The sequence below is a fragment of the Astyanax mexicanus genome, chromosome 16, assembly GCF_023375975.1.
Source record: "Astyanax mexicanus isolate ESR-SI-001 chromosome 16, AstMex3_surface, whole genome shotgun sequence".
Lineage (NCBI taxonomy): Eukaryota > Metazoa > Chordata > Actinopteri > Characiformes > Acestrorhamphidae > Astyanax > Astyanax mexicanus.
The window spans coordinates 11265755-11292292 of record NC_064423.1 but is presented as its reverse complement, the minus strand read 5'-3'; the positions used below and the strand labels follow the sequence as shown (position 1 = coordinate 11292292).

At 38.1% G+C, this 26538-nt stretch overlaps 1 protein-coding gene across 3 annotated transcripts in view; it reads right to left on the bottom strand.

Moving 5' to 3' along the window:
* Positions 1–26538, bottom strand: part of il16 (interleukin 16) — a 61921-nt gene that overhangs the window by 6385 nt on the left and 28998 nt on the right. For all 3 annotated transcript variants that reach the window (XM_007258145.4, XM_022669511.2, XM_007258147.4), the window contains exons 6-19: positions 25314–25422; positions 23851–23996; positions 22372–22482; positions 21053–21167; positions 20711–20784; positions 19189–19408; positions 18282–18399; positions 16011–16143; positions 15477–15564; positions 13279–13793; positions 10778–10880; positions 8054–9260; positions 7087–7273; positions 1967–2068 (exon numbers count right to left, since the gene is read on the bottom strand). In XM_007258145.4, coding sequence (XP_007258207.3) covers positions 1967–2068; positions 7087–7273; positions 8054–9260; positions 10778–10880; positions 13279–13793; positions 15477–15564; positions 16011–16143; positions 18282–18399; positions 19189–19408; positions 20711–20784; positions 21053–21167; positions 22372–22482; positions 23851–23996; positions 25314–25422 — 3228 coding nt within the window. The remainder of the gene's footprint in view (positions 1–1966; positions 2069–7086; positions 7274–8053; positions 9261–10777; positions 10881–13278; positions 13794–15476; positions 15565–16010; positions 16144–18281; positions 18400–19188; positions 19409–20710; positions 20785–21052; positions 21168–22371; positions 22483–23850; positions 23997–25313; positions 25423–26538) is intronic.

Sequence of the window (26538 nt, the reverse complement as noted above, 5' to 3'; positions counted from 1 at the left end):
CTTTTTCTCTTTGGGTGAGTAGATGGCGCTCTCTCCCCACATCAATCCAAATTAGAAATAAAATAATAAAAAAAGAAAATCAAGCACATAAACACGGACAGAAATACAAAAAGAAGAAGAAGAAGAAAACTAGTTACACTTTACAACCACGATTCCAAAAAAGTTGGCACACTGTGTAAAATGTAAGTAAATGTAAATAAATACAGAATGCACTGATTTATTGTTTTTAACGCACGTGCAAAACCCCAGTGATGTCGCCACATGGGCCTAGCTGAACTTAAATAATAATAAATAATCTCCATTTAGTCTCTAATAAATGTTGTCAGCTTGCATTTATTGACATTTATTGACCCATATATTAGAATATAATAAAAGAGAATTTGATGGCACCAACGATCAAAATATGAATGTAATTGCTGGGTACTTGTTCTTTTGATAACTTTCATCTGGCCACTTGCAGAAGTGCACAGTAAACTTAGTTCTCATAGCCATTGGGTTCCTCTAACATAGCAAGCTGAGGGTCAAATTTCCCTCTCAGACTGCAGGATTATTGTGTTCAATCAATGTTTTCAATTGAAGTCTTCTACTCCATCTAAAGCAATCCTTAGAAAACCGGTAATCAAACAATTTATCTACAAAAGGCTGAGGGTCAATAGCTTATTGTTTTAGGGTGTACTGATACTAGGCACGATTTATTTAAATCATGCTGCAGCATGGTTCAGAAGTGCCTTAAACCACACTCTAAAAAGTGATTCTGTGTTTTAGTCAGTGGAAACTAATATTATTAAGTGGAGTGAACTTATCGGCCAGTATAACTCAATAAAATGAGTTCAGAGAACTTCAACCTGAAAACTTAAAAATGTTGGTTGAACCAATGAAAAGATGTGATTTGAACCAACTTTTAGTCACTACCTGTGTCAATGCTCTTTCTAGAGTGTTGGTTCATGCAGCTTTCCTATAGGCTCCTGGCACCATATATCTGCATATTGGGTGTGGCCTCTTCCTTACTTACCATCTTTGTGTTGTCTGTTGCCCAAAGCTACCTTATCCTAGGCGTGCAATATTATAATATATGTTGATTGCCAGGCCTCAGTGTTTGTGGGCTGTAAGAGCACATTAACTTGATTCTGTGTTTCTAGTGATCACAGTATGCTGGCTTTGAGCTACAGAGTTCACTCTTTGCTGAGTTTACTCCAATATTATACTGTCAGTATTTGCAGTTAAATAATAATATACCAAATATGTTGAGAATACCACATTGAGTTAACTCAGCCTTTTAAGGCAGCAGGAGAACTTATATTGCTGAGTTTAAACAACTTGAAATGTTTTACATTGTACTATAAAATTATGAAGCACGTAATTAAGTTGGATAAACTGGATAATTTAAGTTGATTTGCCTTAAATTTAAGTTGAGATAATGAAAACTGTCAACTTGAAAGTAATCAAATAATTACGTTGAGCTAACTTAAAGGAATTGTGTTGATCTAACTTTACTTAATTTGTAAAAACTTAATTTATTTATGTGTTACCAATTGAAGTAATTTTTTTAAGCTGGTCCAACAATTCTCTTTTTTCAGTGCAATAGCAAATCAAATGTGTAAATATAGGCATAAAATGTGGGCATCCAACACAATTGACGTAATGGAAAAATACCAAGAACAATTAAGAAACATATAATAACAATGTAAATTAGACTTAACTTACGTTTGTCCTTTATAATGGGTACAGAAGATGTGTTAATCATTGCATTCAGATTTATTTAAATACATTTACATTTTACAATTTTGCTCAACCTTTAAAGAATTGGGGTTGTAGGTAAAAGTGGAATTTGAGGAACTGTGCTTCTATTAGACTGCAGCCAGCTGTCAGTTAGCATTAGCCGGGCTAAAATAAATCCTGTGGTTAACTGAGAGAGGATTAGCTTTGCTGTGGGGGAGGCTAACATGGATGTGGAGGTCGTACTCACTGTAGTCGCTTTGTTCTCCAGATCGATTCCACCAGCAATACTGAAACCCAAGCCAGCTCCCTCCTCCTTGTGAAGAATCACTACGTGGATGTCTTCCAGTTGCTGATGAATGACAGTAAGGGTAAATCTGTTAGCGCAAGACGGCAAAGAAGCCTTTCTGGAATGTTCCAGTCAATTAAACACATGGTTCATTTGAACGACTACTAGAGTAGAATTTAGTGCGGAACTTCTAACCCATTTGCCAGAGTTGCTGCTGTTATACAACGTGCTGGATGAGGATATATTAGCATTCATGAAGAGATCATAGTTTTACTGCTTGTGTAAATAACAGCTGCCTCCATGATGGCTTCCAGATGGGGGTGTAGCCTATCTCATACCTGTCAAGTTTTAGATTTAAAAATAAGGGATATTTTCCTCTGTCCGCTTAAAGCCGTCCCACCAGCCCAACGAAGGTTCAGTATCTCTTACATTTTAAAACAGGTTTACAAAAAATCTAAAATAACCACATGTGAACCACTTACACACTACAATTAGATTATCAGAATCTGAACATGTTGTGGACATTCCTACATATGTCATTCTTTTAATACAGCCAAATTAAAAACCATTTTCTATATCTTTTTTTTATTTAAGATTTCATGTCTTTTTTGTAATAAATGCACTCTTTTATATGATATATTTTTTATTCATTTAATGGATTTATAATTGAACAAAGAGTGCACAAATTCTGCAAAATGGTTGGTTACCTAAAAATGGTATTATGAGCTTTTACTAAAAGGACATGGACCAGATATATTCCATCAGTAAAAATTAGTCCTAAGGGGCCTACACAATAAATTTTAATTAATACTTCTTCCTTTTGATCACTCCACCCCTGGTCAGTTCAGTTAATGTCGGTCCTCTCCACATTTCTAGTTAAACTGAGTCACAAGCTGTAATTTTTTTTATTTTAAAAGGTTTAATCTGTGTGTTTTATTTCGGAGTATTTTTAAGCAGCTATCAGAAAAATCTCATCACAGTTTCCATGATTAGACTACCGTTACCTTTCTTTTAGAAAAATCGCTGCATGTATGTTTTAACATCAGCAGCTCCAACTAGCTGCCTGAACTCACAGCGAGGAGGGCGGGGCTTCCCCACACTGACCCTCCTTGCAAGCTGATTGGCTGTTTCTCCTGAAAGGCGGGACTTTCTCCTTGAACCGGCTCCACGATTGGTTAAGAGACACAGCGCGGTCAGTGCCCTGTATCCTCAATAATATATATTTTTTTATTTTAATAAAATACGGGAAATTTACGGGAAAATACTAATACGGGAGGACGGCGGGAAAGAAGAGTAAAATACGGTAGTTTCCCGGCCAAAACGGGAGACTTGACAGGTATGGCCTATCTGTGCGGCTCTGTCAGCTTTGCTAACTATGTTATCGTGCTTCTGGGAAGCTAATGGCTGACCTTAGATACATCTGTCCACTCTGCACGCCCTTATCAGCTTCTTGAGCTCCTGTCTTTCTGACTAATATAATTTATTTTGCCAGTACATTTATCAAAGCCAATCATGATTATGATTTTTTGGACAATATTTTGTCCTAGAAAAAAATACATACACTTATCATCAAAAAAATAATTGCACTCAGAAGTTATCAACCAACAGCCCAGACACTTGGTAGGTAGTCATGCTAGACCAGGGGTGTCCAAACTACGGAGGTATTTTAGAAATAGAATAAAAGTTGGCCCGCAGGTTTTTATAATGTGAGATTCAAAGTTTGAACGCTAGGTGTCAGAAACGGGCCAAAAAGCCGGAGAGGGTAGAAAAACGGGCCAAAGAGTCTTAAAGCGGAGAAAGTGCGCATTTTTAGTGCAGAAAAACGGGGCAAAAGAGTCTAAAAGCGGAGAGAGTGCGCATTTCTAGTGCAGATAAACGGGCAAAAGAGTCTAAAAGTGGAGAGAGTGCGCATTTCTAGTGCAGATAAACGGGCAAAAGAGTCTAAAAGTTGCCATAATTAAGATGTTTTATATTAAGAGACATCATGAAATTAAACATCAATTTGAAAAATCTTAGTTTACACAACACTGTCAAAGATAAAGAGAGTAAGTCAAGTAAAATGGTGTGTAAATGAAATAATCAGGAAAAAAAGTATTTTTTAAAGTGGTATATTTCATTATTTGTTTTATTACAGAGTGTGTGGCCCGTGACTTCAAATATATTTCTCCTTCTGGCCCCCAACAAAAAAAGTTTGGACACCCCTGTGCTAGACCATCATGGATTGAATATTGGATGACAATTCATGCTTTTGTCTTGCTGGAAACAACCAATGAATCAGTGCGTAAAGTCACCATGTCACCAATAAGGTCCTGCAGCCAGCTCTAGCCTTTTCTGAATGCACAGTAGGGTTGTGCCATCTCGTATCATTCGCAATAATTTTGTTAACATTTTTGAATATTTTGAACAGTATTATACCCTGAAATATCGTGCCATATCACCCACCCCAAATTATCATAACAGGGTAATACTTTTTTGCTGTTTTTAACAAAATAAATATTAATTCCCATTATATATCTACTAGACACAGATTACAGATCTGTCCAGTATCATTCATTTTACTTATACAGTTCTGGATATAAAATTATTGTATTTTTAATATCTCAGTTAAGGGTGTGCCATATGCCATCGTATGCAATAATAAAAATTAATTCTCATTTTGTTTCGGTAGTGTATTCTTAAAATATTTTCGGTACCACTTTAAAATAAGACTACCTTTGTAAAGGGTTTATAAATGGTTAACAATTTGTTTATTAATGGTAACTAATTAAGTTGTAAATGCCTTAAAAATCATTAATAATCAGTTGTAACACATACGTAGAAAGGGCAACAATGACCTGTTGTTAAAATAGTGAACCCACAGCCATCTATATTGCTGCCCTTTCTACGTATGTGTTATAACTGATTATTAATGATTTTTAAGGCATTTACAACCTAATTAGTAACCATTAATAAACTAATTGTAAACCATTTATAAAGCCTTTATAAAGGTAGTCTTGTTTTAAAGTGGTACCATATTTTCTTTAAATTTAGTGTTTTGTCATCTCGCCAAGAGTATAGTTATTACGAAAATACCATGAAATATTGTGATTTTATTTTAGCGTCATATCGCCTATGCCCACAAAACCTGCCCAGACGCGTTTAGCAGTGCTACCCAGTCGTGGTTAGCAGCGCTAACGCCCTTATACTCTGTAATTAATCGGAGTAGCTTTACTGCTCCTTACAACCTGATGGGTAGAATTCATACATAAGGCGCACTGGATTATAAGGTGCTCTGATAATTTTTGGGAAAATTAAAGGATTTTAAGTGTGCCTTTAGTCCGAAAAAAAATAAATTACCTCAAATTATTTGTCAATTCAACTTATCCAGGTTTACAGTGTGCCAATGTTCTGTTTCCTTAGCTTTTTTTAAGCACTATCAAAATAATGATCTGGCAGAACATCTCTCTAAATCTTCTGGTACCTTAACCTGTAGGATGTTATGAATGATGTTAGGGCTACATACTGTAGGCAATAGCTCTAAAAGACTTTAAGACTAAAGCACTGCTGACATACTCTATCAACAGGAGAAGCCGAACGCCTACAGATAGATGTTCAGCAAAGTGCTGAGCCAAGTGCTTGTCTGGGGAGTGTGGAGGTGTGGAAGCTGCACTTTGATTACCTAGCTTGGTGGAAGCGAGGGCAAGGAAATGATACACTCAGAGCAGCAAAGGCCTGAAAGCTTGAAAGCTTGATAGGGCATGTCTTCTTCAGTGCTGGGGGGTTGTGTGATGTGATGGCAGCTATGCTATGTACTGGATTTCCCAACTAATGGTCCCAGCAGCCCCTAATGTGATTCTGTCTGAAGCCTCCTGTAATACGGCAGGCTCGGAGGAGATAAGGGTAGACTTGGTATAGATTTCAATGTGCAGAAAATTACATTTGAACTGGATGGTTTGACCCAGGTTCCTGTCGTGTCAATGAGCTGTTGTCTACATCTCCTTCCTCATTAGGATGGGACCAGTTTGCCATTTCAATGCACTTCTCTAATTCACTTTAACTGCAGAACTGCACTTACACATATACACCTTCTGTGTCAGCGATTAAATAGCTGAATGCATTCATTTGAAGGGGTGTCAAGAAACATTTAGATATATACAGTACTGTAGACTACAGTAATGTAATGCACAGTAATCTACAGCAAATTTACATTTAAAGCAGATGCCCTTATCCAGAGAGCCCTACAAGGATATTCCTGTTACAGAGGTTGGCCTCTGTAAAAAGCCACTTTGATGGAGTACAGAGTTATAAGAGTAAGTTTTTAATAAAGTTTCTTCAGCACTAAGGCTGGGTGCAGCAGCATTAGCATTAGCTGCTAACCGCAATGCTAGCTCTTTTCCCATTCAGAGGCGCGTATTTTGGACTGTAGTCTGCATGTTTGCCATGTTAAAACAAGCTACGTAAACAAACCACTAGCTGATAGCGCCCTGGGCTACTGGAACTCCGGCTTCCTCATTCTAGCGCTATGGGGGTGGGATTTATGTCACACTAGCTCTGCGTTTAGCGGCTAATGCTAATGCTGCTGCACCCAGCCTTAGTGCTTGAGAAACTTTACAGAAAACTCACCCTTACACTCTTGGAAATCTAAGCTCACTGTTAATAAACAGAAGTGTTTATGTATATTTAACTTTGAATGATTTCTTTTCTTAAGTATTACAGATTTCTTTACTTAGGCACTTCCCCCAGCTTCCCCATTAGAAGGAAAACATGGCAACACCCTTGTTCACTTCAATGTAGAGGACCTTACTAGTGACGTTTTTAATCCGGTGTGCCTTATGTATAAAAATAGACCAGAAAATATACTTCCATTGATAGTGCGCCTTATAATACAGTGTGCCTTATAGTCCAAAAAATACAGAATATTGTTATGCTGGTATTGAACCTAAATTGACAATATTTCTGGGTATATCAATACATTAACTAAACAAAATCAGACAAGCCTAGCCTAGCCTGGTCATTAGGTATTACGTGGAAATGACCTAAGTTCAATAAATCAATAATTTTTTAGTGTAACACTCCCATAGCCCCCCCCAAAAAAGACTCACCCTTAGGGTGTCCTCATCAAGATCCTTGACTTCCTGGATCATGCGCTGGATCTCTTGTGAAGGAAGAGCTGATATCACAGACTGGGCACACACTGCAGAGGGTGTGGTGAGGGGTCGTTCAGGTTTACCCTCATCTTTTTCACTCTCTTCTCCTCTCTCAATAGTGCGCTCTCTCAGCTCAGCCAGGCTGTAAGCCAAGCAGAAGCAGAACGTAAGTAAGAAGCTGGCCCTCTGTGCTTGGTATTTTACCAACATACAAAACCCAGTTCACAAACGAGGCTTTAAACTTTTGTTTCACCTTTAAATTGTGCAGACTGCAATAATTTCAGAGTCTTCTAAGCACTTCCTTGAGATTATTTACTTTAAGGTAAAGATGCCTTCTTTAAGCGTACTTAAATTGTGCCTAGAGCTAGCGTGATGGTATCTTTGTACGAACAGGAACTTCAGATAAGTTCCTGCCTCTTGTATCAGTTGAAAGATGCCTAGCTTCATTTCCTCCTTTGGTTTCACATGAAAGAATCGAATGCGCTTATCATGTTTTATGCCTCTTGCACAGACAACAAAAGAAATCAGTAGCACTTTATTTCATTATATTTACATAAACACTGAATAATGCATTCAGAAAGCAGTGCTTGACTATTTATAAATGGCATATGATTTATAAACTTTTATGGAAGAATTTGAATAATTTCCAAAGGATGTATAATTTTTAAGACAAAACAAGGTCTGTAAATGTTTTTGAAGCCCTCAGACTAAAGTGGTAGCACAATTGTCATCGGTAACACCTGCATTAAGTTGTACTGGCATAAGCTATTTATAAATATTAAAGCATTGTGTAACATTATATGGAAAACGTCTACACCTTAAACTTCTACAGACTCCTTATCTTATGAATGCATACAGTAGCTTCCACCTGTTCAACATGCAGTACAGTCGTGGTAAAAATAGTAGAAAAATCAAAGAATACCTCACAGAGAATCCCTTTTCGTTACTGTCTGGTACAGGAGATAGTGGAGTCTCGTCTTCAGAGGGGTTTGAGTGAGAAGATCCAGGTGGGGCGCTCCAGGGGTTTCCCAATTTTAGGCATGGTGACTGGGGAAGGGACTGCATAGAGCGCATCAAGGCATTGGACACCTGGTTGCTGAACGACAGAATGATCTCAAGACTATCCCCGTCAAGACCACCTTGGTTATGGGCATCAGTAGGTGGGTTGGTGTTCAAAGGTAGACTCCTGGTTCTTAGGCTTGCGGATGTCCTTCTTTGATCTTCTTGACCTTCCAGTGTTGAGGTCTTCACTGAAGGTGGATCTTTGGAACTGCTGGATCTTCTCGGCGAGTGTCCAATCGAAGGCAAGTCCTTCTCAGGAGGACTTGCTTCGTCCTCTTCCTTGGCAGGTGATGTACTCTCTTCTGGAGGGCTTGTAGGATCTTCAGAGGGTTCTTCAACCTCATTCAGATCATTTGTCTCAGGGATAACATCTGATTTTTCATCTGAGGTTGGTTGCTCTGCTTCTGAAGATGTTTCAGTGATGGGGCATGGCTCTGAAGTGTCTGGCTCAGAAGGTTTCTCACAGTCCTGTCTCTTGATAAAACTGTTGGTTTCTGCAGGCTGCGTCCTCTCAAACCTAGGCTGGCTTTTCTCCGCTGGAGGAAGAGATGAAGATGATGCTGCTAGTCTTCTGCTGGTCCTCTCGTGTTTGTCTCCTCCATCAGAGTTAGAGAAGGTCTCAAAAGAGCTGATCTTTTGTTTGATTGATTGATTCGTTGCCGACGAAGTGGCTCTCAGACTAACGCCGAAGGTCCTTCCCGTGTCTTGGCTCCTTTTGTCTGGATGTTTAAAAGCCTCTGCTGGCGACTTCCCAGATTTAATGCTTCTGAGGCTTTGGCGTACCCAGGTAGGCTTCGGAGCCACTGGAGGCCCCTTTCTAGCACCAGGGCTTTCCTCTGATTGGGAGCTTAAGATGGTATCTGTGGTTTCAGATGTTGTGCCATTAATCTCACTATTCCCATTGTGGTCACTCATGGTTTTACGGTGGTAGAGGTGCTTCTCTGGACTATCTTCTGTTTGCTTCACCCAAGGGTCGATTTGCTGATCTGGGCTTGAGTCCACGTTGGCTTGACGTCTCAGGCCTGCTCGCTTTGTTGGACTGCACACGTGATTGGAGGTCTCTGAGCCTGAATCGTGAAGTAAAAGTCAGAAATACTTTACTATAACGTGAAGACACTATGGATGAGTTTAATCCCAGACAGGGATTAAGCCTAGTTGTAGACTATACTTGTCTTTTAATGACCAAAACTCCTCAAAATTCAAAATGCTGTTTGGTCCAAGGCTAGACTTAATCCTTGTCTGGGAAGCTTTTACTTAGGTCCTAAATTGTTAAGTTTCCAATCAATGTTTGTGAAAATAAGTATTTATATTACAGACTGCATTGAAATATGCCAATCAAGCATAATATTATGACCAACATCTTTAAAGGTCTCCTTTAATTAAAATCCACTTTTTCTTGTTCTTTGTGAAATACTATAGGTTTCTCTGAGTTCTATATGCATACTGCACATGAACTGCTCAACCTCCATTGTCGCTAGTAAAAGAAAATGTTAATTAGCATTCATGGCCATGCCCAACTTGGCTCGTGATTGCCAGCAGGCAGAGCTGATGCCGGGCAGTGACACGTCTCCTCAGACAGGAGCTGACAGCGTTGAAAACAGCATGGCAGTTCATTCCTGTGTGGTTTGTGCAAATAACACATACAAGTTATATGCCTGACCCAGTAATTCAGAGCTAAGGAACCAATGGTTTACTAGTTAAAAAAAATAGTTGAAAGTAAAAATCCACCCTGGAATTTTGTGTTTCAACTGCTTGGGTGGCTCTGCTGCAGCTCAGCCAACAAAACCCCATGGTGGATTTTTACTTTCTGGATCTGGACTACCCACCACTGTGTGTTTACCTAGGTTTACATAGGATCTCCGGTGGATTTTACGTTTTATAGAGACTCTTAGAGTAGGTCAGTGGCTAAACTGCACTTAGCAGGGCATTATTACACATGTTGTAAAGAAACATATATGACTTTGCAAAGACTTTATTTTAAAACATTTCTTAGTGTTGTTCATCTCACTGCTTCTCAGTGCTGTTAGCCAATCAGAGGCGAGATGTGTTTGCATGTATGAATATTCATGAGGAAGAGCCATAATCCTTTATAGACACTGGGTTTAAAAACTCCAGCAGCACTGCTCTGTCTAATCCACTCATACCAGCACAACACACACTAATACCTCATACACCACCACCATGCCAGTATAGTCACTACATAATACTGACTGAGAATAATGACCCACCCCCGAAATAGTAGGTACCCTGAGGTGGTCCTGAACATTGAAAAACATGGATTAACAGAAGAACTACAATAATTATCTATAATTCTATAATCTATAATTATAGAACTACACAAAATATACCCTACAATATATTTTCAGGGGAGTTGTGGAATAATGGATAATGGGTGTAGACACAGGAAGGAGGTCATAATGTTATGCTTGATCGTTGTAAAACCTATTATAGAAAATAGTGACAGCTCAAAGTGTACATAAATTTATATCATCCTGATTATTAAATAATTCATAAAACAACTATACATTAACCAATAACATACAGATACACATTTAAAAATACCCTTATGAAGCATTCTCTGTACCTTTGTGTTGTCTGCAGTCCCTGTGTGAGTTTTCAGGCGCTCCAGCAGCAGTAGCAGGTTCTGAGAGTGCTGTTTTAGTTCCTTCTGAACATTCGTCCACTTCCTGTCACACAAACAGGAAATGGTTGGGTGATCTTGACACTTTGTGCATAGCCTTTTACAAAGGTGTAGAAACATATCCGCTTGCTATCATTGCGACATGCACCACTGATGCAGACACCACCAATACAACTAACCACACGCACCATAAGCATGCACCATGCCAAACGCTGCAACCAGCACAGTCAAGAGATTCAGACTCAACATCACGAGCACAACATCATGTTGCAGATGGAGCATCTTGGTGTGTACGCTACAAAAGAACGAGTATAATTCATGTCATACATAAATCTGCACAATTCAGTTTCACCCACGTGCAACAGATTCACCAGCCTGGAAAGAGGAAATGCGAGAATCCCACGTACTTTCTTAAACAGAAGCCTTGAGATCTTTCTCAAAGCCTTGTATATACTGCAGAAAAACTAGAAGCATGTGGAGAGACCAAAAACATCAGAATCAGACAAAATGACAAAATTAGTGAACTAACTGCAATGTTGTGATATGCACCCAAAAATGGATTTTAAATTTTTTGTCAATTTTACATAAATAAATATATGCTGGTATGTACAGTAAGCCTGTCACATTAATTAGATTGAATATTTTTTGCTGACCTCAATATTGCCCATTATGTGAATGAGATGGCATGAAATTTAAAAAAGTTTACATACCAATTCTAATGTGTGAATTCCAGTTTCTCTTGACACTATACTGTAAAAATGTTTCCAGTAAATTTTCCAGTACATTAACAGAAAAAAAGCAGTTCAGAGGCGAGTATTATTGGACTGTAGCCTGCATGTTTACCGTGGTAAAACAAGCTTTGTGGGATGAACTGCTAGCTATTTAATCGCCCTGGCTTACTGGAACACTCAGGGTTCCTCAGTGTTATGCTGTTGGGCGGCAGGAGAGAAATCTGTTTTGATTAACCTTTTGATTAATTGTCCAAAAGATGTCTGGAACCAAAAAAATCCTAACAAGCATTGTAAATATTTAATTACTAACGCCATTGCTAATTATTTTATCAATAGCTAGTGCTACAGTGTTCCTTACCTCTAACAGATAATGGTTCAATTAGGATTATTCACTCGTTCTTCATAAAAAAATACATGTTCAAACTTTTTTAATGAATTATAGTTTTGTTTATTTAAAAGTGCACTTAACTTAATTCCCTTAAGTAGTCTGTACTTAGTTCAGTGTTTTATTTAAACTCAAATCATTTAAGTTATTGACATTAAGTTATTGAATAGTTTAAGTTGTCTTGCCACACATTTAAGTTAATGCAAATTTCATTAATGCAAACTGCTGACTTGAAAACAATCCGATATTTAGGTTTAACAACTGAGTTGATTTAAAAAAAACGTAATTCAAATATGTGTTTCCAATTGACGCAATTTATTTAAATTAGTCCAAAAATTCTCCTTTTCCGTTGTACAGTTTTACAACTGAATATAGTTAAACAGGTATTCACTAAATGATTTTACTGTATAAAAAAAAACAAAAAAAAAAAAAAACAGGAATTGCATGTATAATTGCAGTGCATATTTCCCCCCTCTCCAACCATCAGTGTCTAGTCATTCCCCCTCAGGCTACCTTACCTATTCCGTTATATATCTATATCTATCTATTATATTATACTTTTTTTTAGTTTATGTGTGAAAGGCTTTAGAAGCCAGTTTCCACTATCCCTGCTATTAAGTGTGGCTGAAGTGACCGCTAATGAAACATTCTTCCATCAGCAGCTATTTAGGAATGTTTTATGCTAATTTAATTATTTTAGGTAAACATTACTAATTTAAGTTGAACTGACCACAAGAGTTTGTAAAACCACTGTAAATAATTAGTGATTTATTCTTTTTTTGAGAGTAGGCCTACAGTAACTTGGTAGATGCATTTACTGGTGGATGTGGTTTCTGTGTGCATACCCAGACATTAGAGGCGTTGGTTCAAAAAGTGAAAATAACTGTAAACATGAAAGCTGTAAGCATGCTGTGCATTCACACTCTGACAGCAGACCAGATAGCAAGTCTTTCAAGCAATTCACTCCTGCTTTCACTCAGCTACCATTTATGGGCAATTGACTTGTCACGATTTGCGACATCCTGCTCTTTACTGATGTGAAGCGAATGCAGAAGTGCAGAACATATAAGCAACAGAAACTTCCCTGAACCATTTACTAGATATCACTTATGTTTGACTGCTGTGGGAAGGAGTTATACTATATTTAGAAAATGAAGAAATATAACAATGAATTTGAAAACATATTATTAGTATTACCACTAATTTCCACTAGTTTGAATGAAATGATGTTTGCAGCTAATTTAAATCCGTTTCTAATCAAAAGTTGGACCCTTGATTAAAAAATCAGCAGCTCACCATCAGTTTCAACCTAAAAGTGAAAGTCTTACCTGGCAGTAAGATTGTGAAGGCAGATGGTCTTCCTCTTTCTCTGGTGAACCTTGACTGGAGCCGCTTGAGTCGGTTAACGCCTCTTCGCTGGTGACATCCTGTCTCCGGCAGTACCGCCGAGGAAGAGAGCGCGGTCTGGCTTTAAACCCCCTCGGCCTCCCAACCGCTCCATCTACTGCCTGCTGACCTACAAAGTTCACTGGAGAGTTGTAGGGTACGTTGTAGTCGTCCTCGGCGTACAAAGCCGGGGACAACCTCCCATTGGTTGGAGCTTCACAGTTGGCTGTGATTGAGGTGTCCATGCTGTGTACCCTGGTGATTTGCTCTGAGGGCAGATAGGGCAGTGTGTTGGTGCTGGCTGTTGGACACCGCTGACTGTAGGCACCTTCACTGCATGAGCGGATCATGGGTTTCTGGGCCCGTCTGCAGGTCAGCTGGCTTTGACTTCGCTCCAGACAGTGCTCACACTTCTGCCGGCTATGTGAACAATGTGTGGGCTCCAGGCGTCTCAAACCTGCGATAGGAAAAGTCCACATGTAGGTGAACAGTCAGTGTGCTTGTTTAGGTTTGCACTGGATATATAAGGCTAATGTTGCTAACAAGTCATATTTTACATAGCTCATGTTTTATTTTATTTTACTCTGGTATATAGTTTTGGGGGGAGTTCAGAAAACATACAAAATAATAAATTCAAATTAACTTAAAAAATTTAATTAACAAAAACAAAAGAGTTATTTTACCCTGTGGGGTAAAATGTGTTAACACAGATGAGAGGAACATACATTTAATATATGACTCTATACGGTGGTTATTTATTTACCAGGGAAGTCACATTGAGACTAAAAATCTCTTTTACAAGTGAGGCCTGGCCGAGACAGCAGCACAAAAACACTAACCAACTAAATACACATATACATGCAAACAAAATAATTTAACAAGAGCAAGCATATGTATAAAAACTTGTGACAGATGATTTGAATTCCTTCAGTTAGATAAACTGATCTAATCTAAAATGTTTCTGAAGATCATTCCAAGTTGGAGGTGCATCATAACTGAAAGATTTCTTTCCAAATTCAGACTGAACAGCGGGAATATCCAGTGTTATATTACTATTAGAGCGTAACTTATACAAAGAACTATTTCTGGTCAATAATTCAGACAAGTATGAGGGAAGCTGACCAATAATTACTTTATACACAAAAACAGCCCAGTGTTTTATTATTACTGATAGTGGATCCCAACATGGTCTCATTTCATACAGTCTACAGTGATGCATTAAGAATTTGGTGCTTGTTATAAATCTCAATGCAGAATGATTGCAGTGTTGTCTTTGGGGCAATTCTATATAATATATCCCCATAATCTAAGACTGGTAAAAAGGTTGCTTCAACTAATCATTTCCTAGCCGGTTGGGTGAAGCAAGAACGGTTCCTAAAATAAAATCCCAGTTTCAGCTTTAGCTTTTTAGTGATATACTCAATATGTGTTTTAAAAGAAAGATTATCAACTAGCATAAGGCCTAAATATTTATAAGAAGAAACTTATTCTATTGACTTACCAGACAGTGTACATATTTTAGAGACATGGGTCTTGTATCAGATGTTTTGGAAAAAAGCATGTTTTGTTTTCTGATTTATTCATTTATTAATTAAACTCTACAACTTTAACTCTAGCAACTTTAGTCTTGTGGAGTTATTTTAACTATATAGTGAGTGGGCCATATGTTATCAAGGACAGTATTAAATCCAACTCTTAAATAGTTAATTTAAAACTTTAAATTTTGCTGTGGAATTTCTTCGCACACTGAAGAAGCGCCTATTGACAATTCACTGCCAAGATAGCAATGAACTCCTGACTGTTGGCGTCTGCTTACATTGTTTTCAGTCAGTGGTGCAGCTGTGTTTTCCGTTGCTAAGTTAGCAATAGGCCAGATATTTACCTTAACACTTCAAGACCATCTCACTTTAAGGCTCACTTACAAGCGCCTTTGCTATTTAAACAAAGCAGATGGAAGGCGTGAAAATAGACTGTTGGTGGGGTGTAAGACAGCAATGAGATATTTTTGCTCACACCTTGTATTTTGATTTGCCTTCTTCCGTACTGCCCCAGCTTTTTCTTTTTTCAGCTTGTATTTAACTGAGCCAGTGATGGAACATCAACGTGCCTATAGAGAGTGCTTGTGCTCAGTCATCCTTACCCTCTATACTCCACTGGCTCTTGTCTCTCTTCAGTTTGCTGTTCTCTACCGCCTGGGCAATTGCCTCATTCAGTTGCTGTTCAGAAACCTGGACATACACACAGACAAAAACACACACAGTTATTGTTCATAATAAATACTTTTGTAAAATTTTACCCACCATTAAATCATAAGAGAGTTTTCCCAATCAAACAAAAACATTGTTGGTTCTAACATCATGCAAATCTTCATGACAAATGAAGAAATGGTCCAAAATGACTTTTTTACATTACTTTACATTGAAAGAGAAGTTTTTTCTATCATCCATAATTTGACATTTTGGAGATGCAAGAATGTGCTACTACAATAATCGAGATAAAAAGTGTAATTGTATAGAGATGGAATGTAAATGCTGTGAATGCATAATCAGTAGCTACACTATTCCTGTCTGCATTATTAATGTGCATTAAAATAATAATAGTCTTTAGAGTCACTCAGTATAATGTGGGTTAAGGGCTAAGCAGACTCAGATTTGTGATGAGATGTTCAACCTACTTTTGGGTCGGGGTGTCGACTGATGATGACCTGAACCGGACCCGGACTGCAGTGGCTCAGAACCGCGTACACATCATTTAATGACATGCTGCAAACCACCGTGTCATTAATCTCCATGATCTCATCGCCACATCTGAGACGCACATTTAGAGAGAGGGTAAAAGAGCGGGAAGTGTCAGAAATTCTGCTTTTAATGATTAGAACAAAGAAAAACAACAGTACAATACACTTTTGGGGAATAAATCTTCTGTTAAAAGTTCTCTTTCCATTGTTTTTTCATTCATTTTAAAATGTCTAGTTGTGGTCTCCATGTGAGCCGTTTTTTGTGAAAAAAAAAAAAAAGGCACTCAGGTGTTTCTATTTAGCCCTGCTTTAGATCACTGAATTACTGGTCTCTAAAAAAGACAGGTTTTGGCTCTTGCTCATGAATATTCATACATGCAAACATATCACCTCTGATTGGTTAACAGCGCTGCAGAGAACACAGAGAACACATTCCTGCCTTCCCCCCAGTCAAATGTATAGCTCTAAAACTCAATAGACAAAATGTTAAGAGATACAGGCCTAGTTGTAAAGATACAGCACTAAGTGCTAAAAATCCACCGGAGATCCAATTTAAACCTATAGTTACTTACACAAGATAGCTAACACTAACTAGCAGCTGTAAACAGAATCTGTAAGCTCCTCCTTAGTTCTGCACCAGCCCGGGCCTTCAGCTCTGCCTGTGGGCGCTCCCGAGCCAAGGTGGGCGAGGCCATGAACTCACTGGTTGAAGTAGACACCTAACATCTCTCTGATTGACTCTTTCTGTATTTCTGAGGCTTTTCTTTTACTAGTTACTGCAGACAATGGAGGTTAAGGAGAAGTTTTATGTGCAGCATGCATACTCAACTCAGAGAGACCTATAGTATTTTACAAAGAACAAGAAAAAGTGGATTTTTCATTCATGACTAAGAAAGCAGTTTTTGTCTGACAACAGTATGAAGGTTCATGGTGAAGACTTCAATTTTGTCTTGTGCTGACTAATAGCAATAACAGCAATATGTGCAGCAAGGGTTTCCTTGCTGGAATGTTTGTGCCAAAATGAAACACTTTCATGGCCTTCTTGGTTGCCAGATTGTTCATCTATAATACATTCCAGCAGCAGCTTTGATAAGCTACGAGTGTGAAGCATCTACAGGCCCAGCTGCAACAATTGTGTGCAAATGTGACACAGGATCATTGCATCATTCCAGCATCTACTTCTTGGTGTGTTATTATTTGTTTGTTGTTTGAGTACCGTAATTTCCGTAATGTTTTTGAGCGCACCTGACTATAAGTCACACTTTTAGTTAAATAGCCTATGTACACAAATAGCGTTAAGGACCGCAAACAGTGCTGCAACATAAATACAGTCATGAGAGTAAAGTTAATATTAACAGGAAAAGTAGATTAATTACTTGAGCTGCCAGTTTAAGAAGTTTGGAGGGAAAGGAGCATTTTCATCTTTTGATCTGTTACAAGGCTGCTGTGATTACCATCAGTTAGTTATATTTATAACCTGCTGCTTATTGATGCTCTGTTGGTACAGTTGTATAATACAGTGTCCAGATTTTGCAAGGCGTCGCTACCAGTACCCTAGTCTATATTGCACTTTGCCTTTGGCACTTTTTTATATGCAGGATTCACGCTGATGTCCAGTAGCTGCAAATACTTAATTGTCCCGAAGACCCCTGGATTAATCTACTCACTTATCTTTTCTAAAAATGTGGGTAAGTAAAGCACCTTTTAAGCTTGTTATCCCATAAAAAGGTTCCTTTGATTTGACCAAATTTAAAACCTCTGGAATATAATCAAAGGAAAATGGATGATCACAAGCCATCAAACCAAGCTGAACTGCTGAACTGCTGAACTAGCATAAAGTTATCCAAAAGCAGTGTGTAAGACTGGTGGAGAAGAACATGCCAAGAAGACTGTGATTAGAAACCAGGGTCATTCCACTAAATATTGATTTCCGAAGTCTGAAAACTTTAGGAATATGAACTTGTTTTCTTTGCATTATTTTAGGCATTATTTGTTATTTCAGCTATTTCTCATTTTCTGCAAATAAATGCTTTAAATGACAATATTTTTATTTGGAAGAAATGCTGTCCGTAGTTTTTAGAATAAAACAACAATGTTTTTTTTTATTCAAACATATACCTATAAACAGCCAAATCAGAGAAACTGATTTGAAATTTAAGTGGTCTCTTTATTTTTTCCAGAGCTGTATATCGTAAGTACTTGACTTACCTCAAGCGTCCATCCATGTGTGCCACGGAGCCTGGTGACAGGGTGTGAATGTAGATACCCGGGCAGCCCTCAGCAGAGGGCACACAGCACAGACCGATGCCCAGGCCCACGCCAACCTCTATACACAAACATGCTGTTATCTCACTGTACAATGTTTCTTAGAACTGCATGATTTATGTTGTTAATTATGTTGATACTAAAATATATGTTGTTCTTGGAGGCAATATACTATATTTTACTATAAACCATCCAACTTAAATGGAACCAAAAACAGAACCAAAAAGCAAGAAAACGGCTAAGCTACATTGACCATAAAAGAAACAGTTGCAAAAATAGTTGCATCTAGAAGGAAGTGTCAGATTGAACTGCTATTTTCGGGAAGGAAGCTAAAGATTACAAGGAACAAAAAATTACTACGAATTTAGACTGACGATAATTTAATTTATAATAATACAAATGGAATATAATCAAGAGGAAGATGAATGACCACAAGCCATCAAACCAAGCTGAACTACTTGAAATTTTGCACCAGGATTGGCATAAAGTTATCCAAAAGCAGTGTGTAAGACTGGTGGAGGAGAACATGCCAAGATGCATGAAACTGTAATTAAAAAACAGGGATATTCCACCAAATATTGATTTTCCACCAAATTTTGACTTTTAAAACTTTATGAATATGAACTTGTTTTCTTTATATTATTTGAGGTCTGAAAATAATAATCTTTTTTGTTATTTCAGCCATTTTTAATTTTCTGTAAATAAATGCTCTAAAGGACAATATTTTTATTTGGAATTTGGGAGAAATACCAAAATCAGAGAAAGTGATTCAGAAACTGAAGTGGTCTCTTATTTTTTTCCAGAGCTGTTGGGAAATAAATGTATTCATATTAATGTGTAATATTAAAACCTTTCTGCAGGATGATCTCCATCATGATCCGGTCTCTGGCCTTGACAGCGTTTCCCAGGTAGGTGTATTCAGCCAGGTCAGCGCTGGTTCTGCTGATTCCTGCGCTAGAGCTGAGTGACCTGGAGCGGCAGAGCTGAGCAGCCTGCGTCCCGCTGCCCGACAGAGCGTCCATCCGCAGACTCGTCCGCACCACCAGCGTCAGCAAACCCTTCTTCACTTGCTTTAGAAAGCAGAGAGGGAGACAGGGAGGGAGAAGGCTTTGAACAGGAATAGATAAACAGATAAATAGAGGAGTACATGTATGTTGTGATTAAATCAGTATTGATCAATAAGAGTGATCCATAACTCAAAATAAATTTGTTCTAGTAAAAATAATGGATGTGAGGCAGATGAGTGGATGGATGGATTTATGGATGGATGGAAGCTAAAGTAACTGGTTGAACATTTTTACAGAAAAATTCATAGACAGATGGGTGCATGGATTAATGGACAAACATGAATAGTTGGATGGATGGACATACATTAATGGATGGATGGATGGATGGATGGATGGATGGAGAGGTGTATTGAAGAATAGGAATTTGAATATAATGAAATGAATGTGGATAAATAGGCATATGGATGAATGAATGGATGGATGGATAAATGGATGGGCATACATGGATGGATGGATGGATGGAGAGGTGTATTAAAGAATAGGCATTTGAATGGATTGATGGATGGATGGATGTATGAATGGATGAATGAATGGGTGCATAGAAGAATGTGCATTTGTATAGTTAAAAAATGTGGATGAATAGGCATATGGGTTGGATGGATATGGATATTTATGGATGGACATACATTGATAGATGGATGGATAGATGTATTGAAGAACAGGCATTTGAATATATAAATGAATGTGGATGAATAGGCATGTGGATGGATGGATAGATGGACATACATTGATGGATGGATGGATATGTGCATTAAAGAATAGGCATTTGAATGGATGGATGGATGGATGGATGGATGGATGGATGAAAGTAGCCAGTTAAAAATAATAAATAACGGATGATTGTATTGATGGATAGATGATTTGATAATTGGAGTTTGAAGTAGCCACGTATAAAGGAAATATATATATTTACAGTAAAATCCATAGATAGATGGGTTCATGGATGAATAAATAAGTAGATGGATGGATGAATAGAGGCTGGGTGGATGGATGGATGGATGGATGGATGGATGGGTTTCTTAAAGAATAGGCATTTGAATATATAAATAAATGTGGAAGAATAGGCATATGGAAGGATGGGTGGATAGAAAGACATGGAAGAATAAATGTATAGCTGGATAGACATAATACAAATGAATGGATGGACATAAAATATAGATGGATAGACAGATGGGTGAACGGATGTTTGAATGAATAAATGGGTGGATGGACATACAATATAGATAGACGGATGAATAGATGATAGATGGATAAAGTAATAGATGGATTGACAAATGGATGGAAACAGAAATATGAATGGCTTACTTTAAACCTATGTAAAGCATCTTCATGAGAAAGACCATGTAGAGACTCTCCATTCAGCTCCAGAATTTCATCTCCTGCAAAACACGCACACACAACACACATGAAACATACACACGCAAAAAACACACACACACACAACACACACTGATAAATTGCAATATGTTATATATCTACATGACACACACAATCAAACTACTGATAACTGACTCAATGCTCTTACTGACCTAATCGATCAGTATTGGGTATCAATAGATTTACTATGTGGCTTCAAAATTAAATAAATAATGCTGTCAATCAAAGCACAGTCAGTAGCTGGAGTTTAATAAGTGCTGTTCTTTCTACCTTCCTGCAGTCTTCCATCAGCTGCAGCTGCACCACCAGGAAAAATCGTCTTCACGTAGATTCCCATTGGACCGTACATGCTGTCTCTGCCTCCCACTATACTGAAGCCCAGACCCTGTAGGATGGATGAGAATGTATTTAGGACAGTACATAAAGTAGTGCATACAATACTTAATATTTAATAGTACTTAATATGACATATACATATCCATGATACTATTATAAGAGCTTTGTTCTAGATTTTGCACAAAAAACAATGCACCAAGATGTTGTTGGAATGGAATTAAACTTCTTATGTGTAAATGTAAGGATGATATATGTACGTGATTTCAATATTAGAGTAAAATAATACATTTATTAGAGAAACACTAAAATTGAACCATGTTAAGCTTCCTCTAGGCTAGATACAACACAAAGTAAGGTTAGGTATGGAGGTATAAAGGTTCCGTAGGATAATTTTGCTGCAAATGTTGCAGTTGGGCATGTAGATCCTGCACAGTCCTAAATGGCCGAAGCTGGGGTCTGAGCTTTTCCCATAAATGCTTCATTACCAATAAATCTGGCAACCGGGTAGGCCAAGAAAGTGTTGGAATCTAGCGGAGACACTCCTGGGAAATTCTTAAACCAAATATATAATTCTGCTTCAAACCTAATGCGTTTCGCTTAACCTAGAGTTGTTGGTCAATTTTTTGGGTCAATGAATGTAATTTTAGCTCAATAATTAATTCTAGATATTTGTGTTACTATACCTCCATTCTGTATTGCTTGTGAGTGTGTCACATCTTTACTCTGTTTTCTGTCTGTTCTCATGTCTCTGTGTGTTATCCCCACGTGACCCGGCTTCTCTGTGTTTCTTTCCTAGAGTTCATTTGTAGCTCTGTCCCTCATTAATCAGTCCCAGGTGTTCCCTGTTTCCTTTCCCACCTTGTGTGTGTATTTAAGCTTCTCTGTCGTTAGTGTTAGTTTGTCGGTTCTTGTGCGTGTATACGTCTGTCACGGCTGTGTTCCTGATCTGTTTGTTATTTAGTTTCATTCTCAGAGTTCCTGTTTGGTTTGTGGTTTATTTTCTATTTTAATAAATTATTACGTGCGTGTGCGTCCGCTCTCCTCGTCGTTCCTTCACACAGCGTTACAGACGTATACACGCACAAGAACTGACAAACTAACACTAACGACAGAGAAGCTTAAAAACACACACAAGGCGGGAAAGGGAACAGGTAACACCCGGGGACTGATTAATGAGGGGCGGAGCTACAAATGAACACAGGTGAGTGGAAAATCAAACAGGGTAAAGACGTGACAGAGTGTATCTGTCTTACCTTTCCAGGAGCCTTCATTAGGACTATATTGCAGATGATGAATGCTTGTACGCTGCTGCAGGAGTGGACTAAATGAGCTGAGCTGAGAGAGCGAGAAGCCCTGGGAATGGCCTGCAGAGGAAAAAAAATATATAAACTGCCTACATTTCATTACTATAACAGTAGTCTACTTTATAATATGAACAACAGTTAAACAACTACTGTAATATATATTTTGAAATACATGCTCTGCATGTTCATTATATCTCATATCTCATTTCAAAAAAGAAATATTAGTAACATTACTGTTGTTATAATATGATCTAATGTACACGGTGCTGTTTAGGAACTATCTCACTGTTCCACACAGCCCAATTCAATTATACTTTCTCAGTGATTTACTGTCTTATTACACAGTACAGCCTGCCGAGCTCTGATTATCCAATACAAATCCAGGACACAGAAGTTTCTATTCTGAAATACAGTTCAATGTTGTGCAATCTTCTCATCACGCTGAACAGCAGTGCTGTAAACAAATAAACGAGTCAACAGCAAACCAAACAAAGTGTGCAGATGGTTATCAGTGCGGGAGAAGATATAGAACAGCAGGGCACTGATCTTTCACAATCATTTCCTCCCAAACTCTGCAGAAGCAGTCACTGTAAACATGGCTGACATTGGTGATTAATGGCAGCTTTGTTTACAAACAATCAAGGCAGTGTGAGGAAGTGAGCAAGACCCCCTGACTGGAAATCTGCTCTGTTTGATTTTATGAGTGCTTTACTGTAAAAGTACCAAGCTACATTTCATCCTTCTTCTCTTAGAAAGGTTAAAGTGAGGCATAACTGAATAGTAGGGCTGTGAAATAAATTATACTGTATTTTTTATCCCTATTGTAATATGTGTTTTTAGAATAAACACATCAAAATAGCAGTGATAACACCTTAAATAACGGCAAGAGATGGAAGGCAGAGTGAGGAAGAGTGAGGTAGAGCAAGGTAGAGTGGGATAGGGTGCTATAGAGGGGTAGAGTGAGGTAGAACAAGGCAGAATGAGGGAGAGCAAGGCAGAAGGAGGTTAAGTGAGGTAAAGCAAGGTAGATCAATGTAGAGTGAGGTAGACAGAGTTTAAAGAGAAAGGTAGAGTTACCATCTTACCAACACTGGGCAGAATGCTCATGTCTGATTGAGGCCTGATGGTGGGTATGAGGTGGATAGGACATTACATATTTGAAGTTATGTTGGTTTTTAGAATTCTTTGTGTGTTATTGTACTATAAGTGTTCCTTACATCAATCTTATACAGATGTGGGTGTACCTATGACTTGTGCTATGTTAGTATATTTGTCCACTGACCATATGTTCATATTCTGGTTCAAAAAGCTGTGTTCATATCGAGCTGCTGCACTTGTAGAAAACCATAAAACTTCTGGCGTTTATTTAATACTGGCACATACATTTTGTCATAATTCAGCGGATATTACATAATCTCACTGTCGCACCTGTGGAATGCTGTGAGGGAATTCCAGCTGTTGGGAGAGAGACTTCCTGTTGCCGTAAAAGCCTGTGGTATTGTGGACATGACACGGGAACTCTGGAGTTTTCATAATGATGGTCTCCAAGTCTCCGATCCAGTACGGGTGAACGCCTAAAACCAAGACAGCCAGCAGAGTTACATAAGCACAGCTCACATGATCAGAGGGAGCGCTACTACAGAGGACCCGCTGTGGCTAAAACGGGAGAATCAAAACAAACGGATCAGTCAGACAGTGTGTGGACTGGAGGGCGTTTTGGGCTGCCCTGGCCCTGAAGGGTAAAGTGTTATGTAATAAATTACAAACATCACTTACAGTTGCTGTGTGTATGAGTGGGTGTATGTTCAGTTCAAAAACAGGAACAGTTAAAGACTTTTGTTTTAAAAGAATGTTTGTTTGGATTATGGATGCTAATCTAGAGTGGATGTTAAACTTTTGAGTGATTAAAAAAAATACCCAATTAATTACCTGCTCTGGGATTATTAAAATTAATCAATTAATAAGGTGCACCAGATTATGAGGTGTACTATCAACAAACGTCTATTTTCTGGTCTATTTTCATACAAAAGGCTCACTGGATTATATGCAGCATTAAGTGACACTAGTAAGGATGCCTACATCGAAGTGAGCAAGGGTGTCATCATGTTTCCCTTCTAATGGGGAAGCTGGGGGAAGCAAGTAAAGCTAAGTAAACAAAAAAAAAAACTGTAATTCTAGGTAAAGCACTTTGGTTTATTTACAGTAAACTTAGATTTCTAATATTTTGTCAAAAGGTGAGTTTTCAGTAAACTTTCTTCAGCACTAAGCCTGGATGCAGCATCATTAGCATTAGCCGCTAACCGCAGCACTAGCAGGAGGTAAACGCCCAATAAATAGAGCTAGACTGAGGAATACTGGTAAGCCAGGATGCTGTCATTTAGCGGTTCATCCAACGTAGCTTGTTTTAACATGGCAAATATGGAGGCTACAGTCCAATATTCTCTCCTCTGAACAGCGAAAGAGCTAGTGTTGTGGTTAGCGGCTAATGCTAATGCTGGTGCACCCAGCCTTAGTGCTGGAGAAACTTCACTCAAAACTCTGAAAAGCCTAGTGGGTTTACTGCTCCTTAATACCTAACTGGTAAAATTCATACAAAAGGCACTGGATTATAAGGCGCACTGTTGATTTTTGGGACAAAAAAAAAAATGTACGTGCATCTTATAGTTCGAAAAATATGGTATATATATCACTGTTTGCTTTAAATCATGCAATTCAAATAAATGTTAGCAGAACCGTAAATTAATAAATGTATAACTGCCATATTCTTAAAACTTCATATCTCTTCATCACAGAAATATAACATACCGTACATCTTGAGGTCAAAAATTTTACCTGAATGAAATAATTATTAATAATTTCTGAAATATACTGAATGATGAAATGTTATTTACTTGTGGAGTTGGAGCGAGTCCTCTTACAGGCTGTTTCTTCAGAGTTTTCATCTTTGGTATCCTCCTCACAGCTTTTCATATCAACCTCTGATACCTCAATAATGGGCATCTTCAAAACACACACAGACACACACACACACACACACACACACACACACACACAAACAAATTATACATGTTCCACTTGATAAGAATAACTGACTAATAAATTATTAAATCTTCTTCTTATTAAATATTTTCTCAGAAATAGCTTTAGCTTAGTATGTTATACTCTATAGCACTGTGTGTTTTAATTGTCTGACAAACTTTAAGAGATAAAGGGCCCTATTTTAGCGACCTATTGGCAAGTCATCAACCGCACACTGCGCAGCATGCACTAAATCTCTTATTTAATCATGGGTGTGTTTTGGCTAAAACAGAAAATAAACTAATCAGCATTTCACTCGCCATTTTCTTTAAGAGTCAGGTGAGCTCTGACTTTCACACATTAGTATCTTAACAGCATTGTGCTTTTGTGTGTCCCAGCAGAGGATACTAACCTGCTCATTTACGCTGTGAAGGTACGCCAGCAAGTAATTTTCGGGTACAACAATGTTATTTTATTTTTTATTCTGTTTATTGTTGATGTAAAAGCTGGATTTGTGTGCTGCAGCACTTCCATCTGTGTGTGTAAAGAGTGGGGGTGTACGCATGCTGCACACCTGCGTAGCTACAATAGGTTTGGATGGGTGACTATTGACTGTTGTCAGGGTTTAAATCAGTCAGTGGCGCACCTGTCAGTTTTCTGTCACCAAGATAGAAACATGCCAGATATTTACCTAAACTCACCTCACTTCCAGAACACCATGCCTATCAGTGCATGTATACTCCTAAACTCTGACGTTATTTTAATGGCGCGGGCCCAAGACGTGAACATAGACTTTAGTAGGGGTGTAAGATAGGAATGAGCATCACGACAGGCTTTGCACAGGGTGTATGATAGGGCCCAAAATGTCCAATAACATCATTCTAGTATGTAGAAAAGTTGCCAAATTTCTCCAGCTAAATGAACATTAGTATTTGTAGTATATAATTAGTATATAAGTATTATTATATCATTGCTGTTGGGATGATATATTGTATAGCCAAAATTGCATCATTACAGAAGAAGTAACACATTTCTAAAGTAAATTAAAAAATATTTTTGGATCATTTATATTGGTCCATTTAGCATGAAATTTGGACA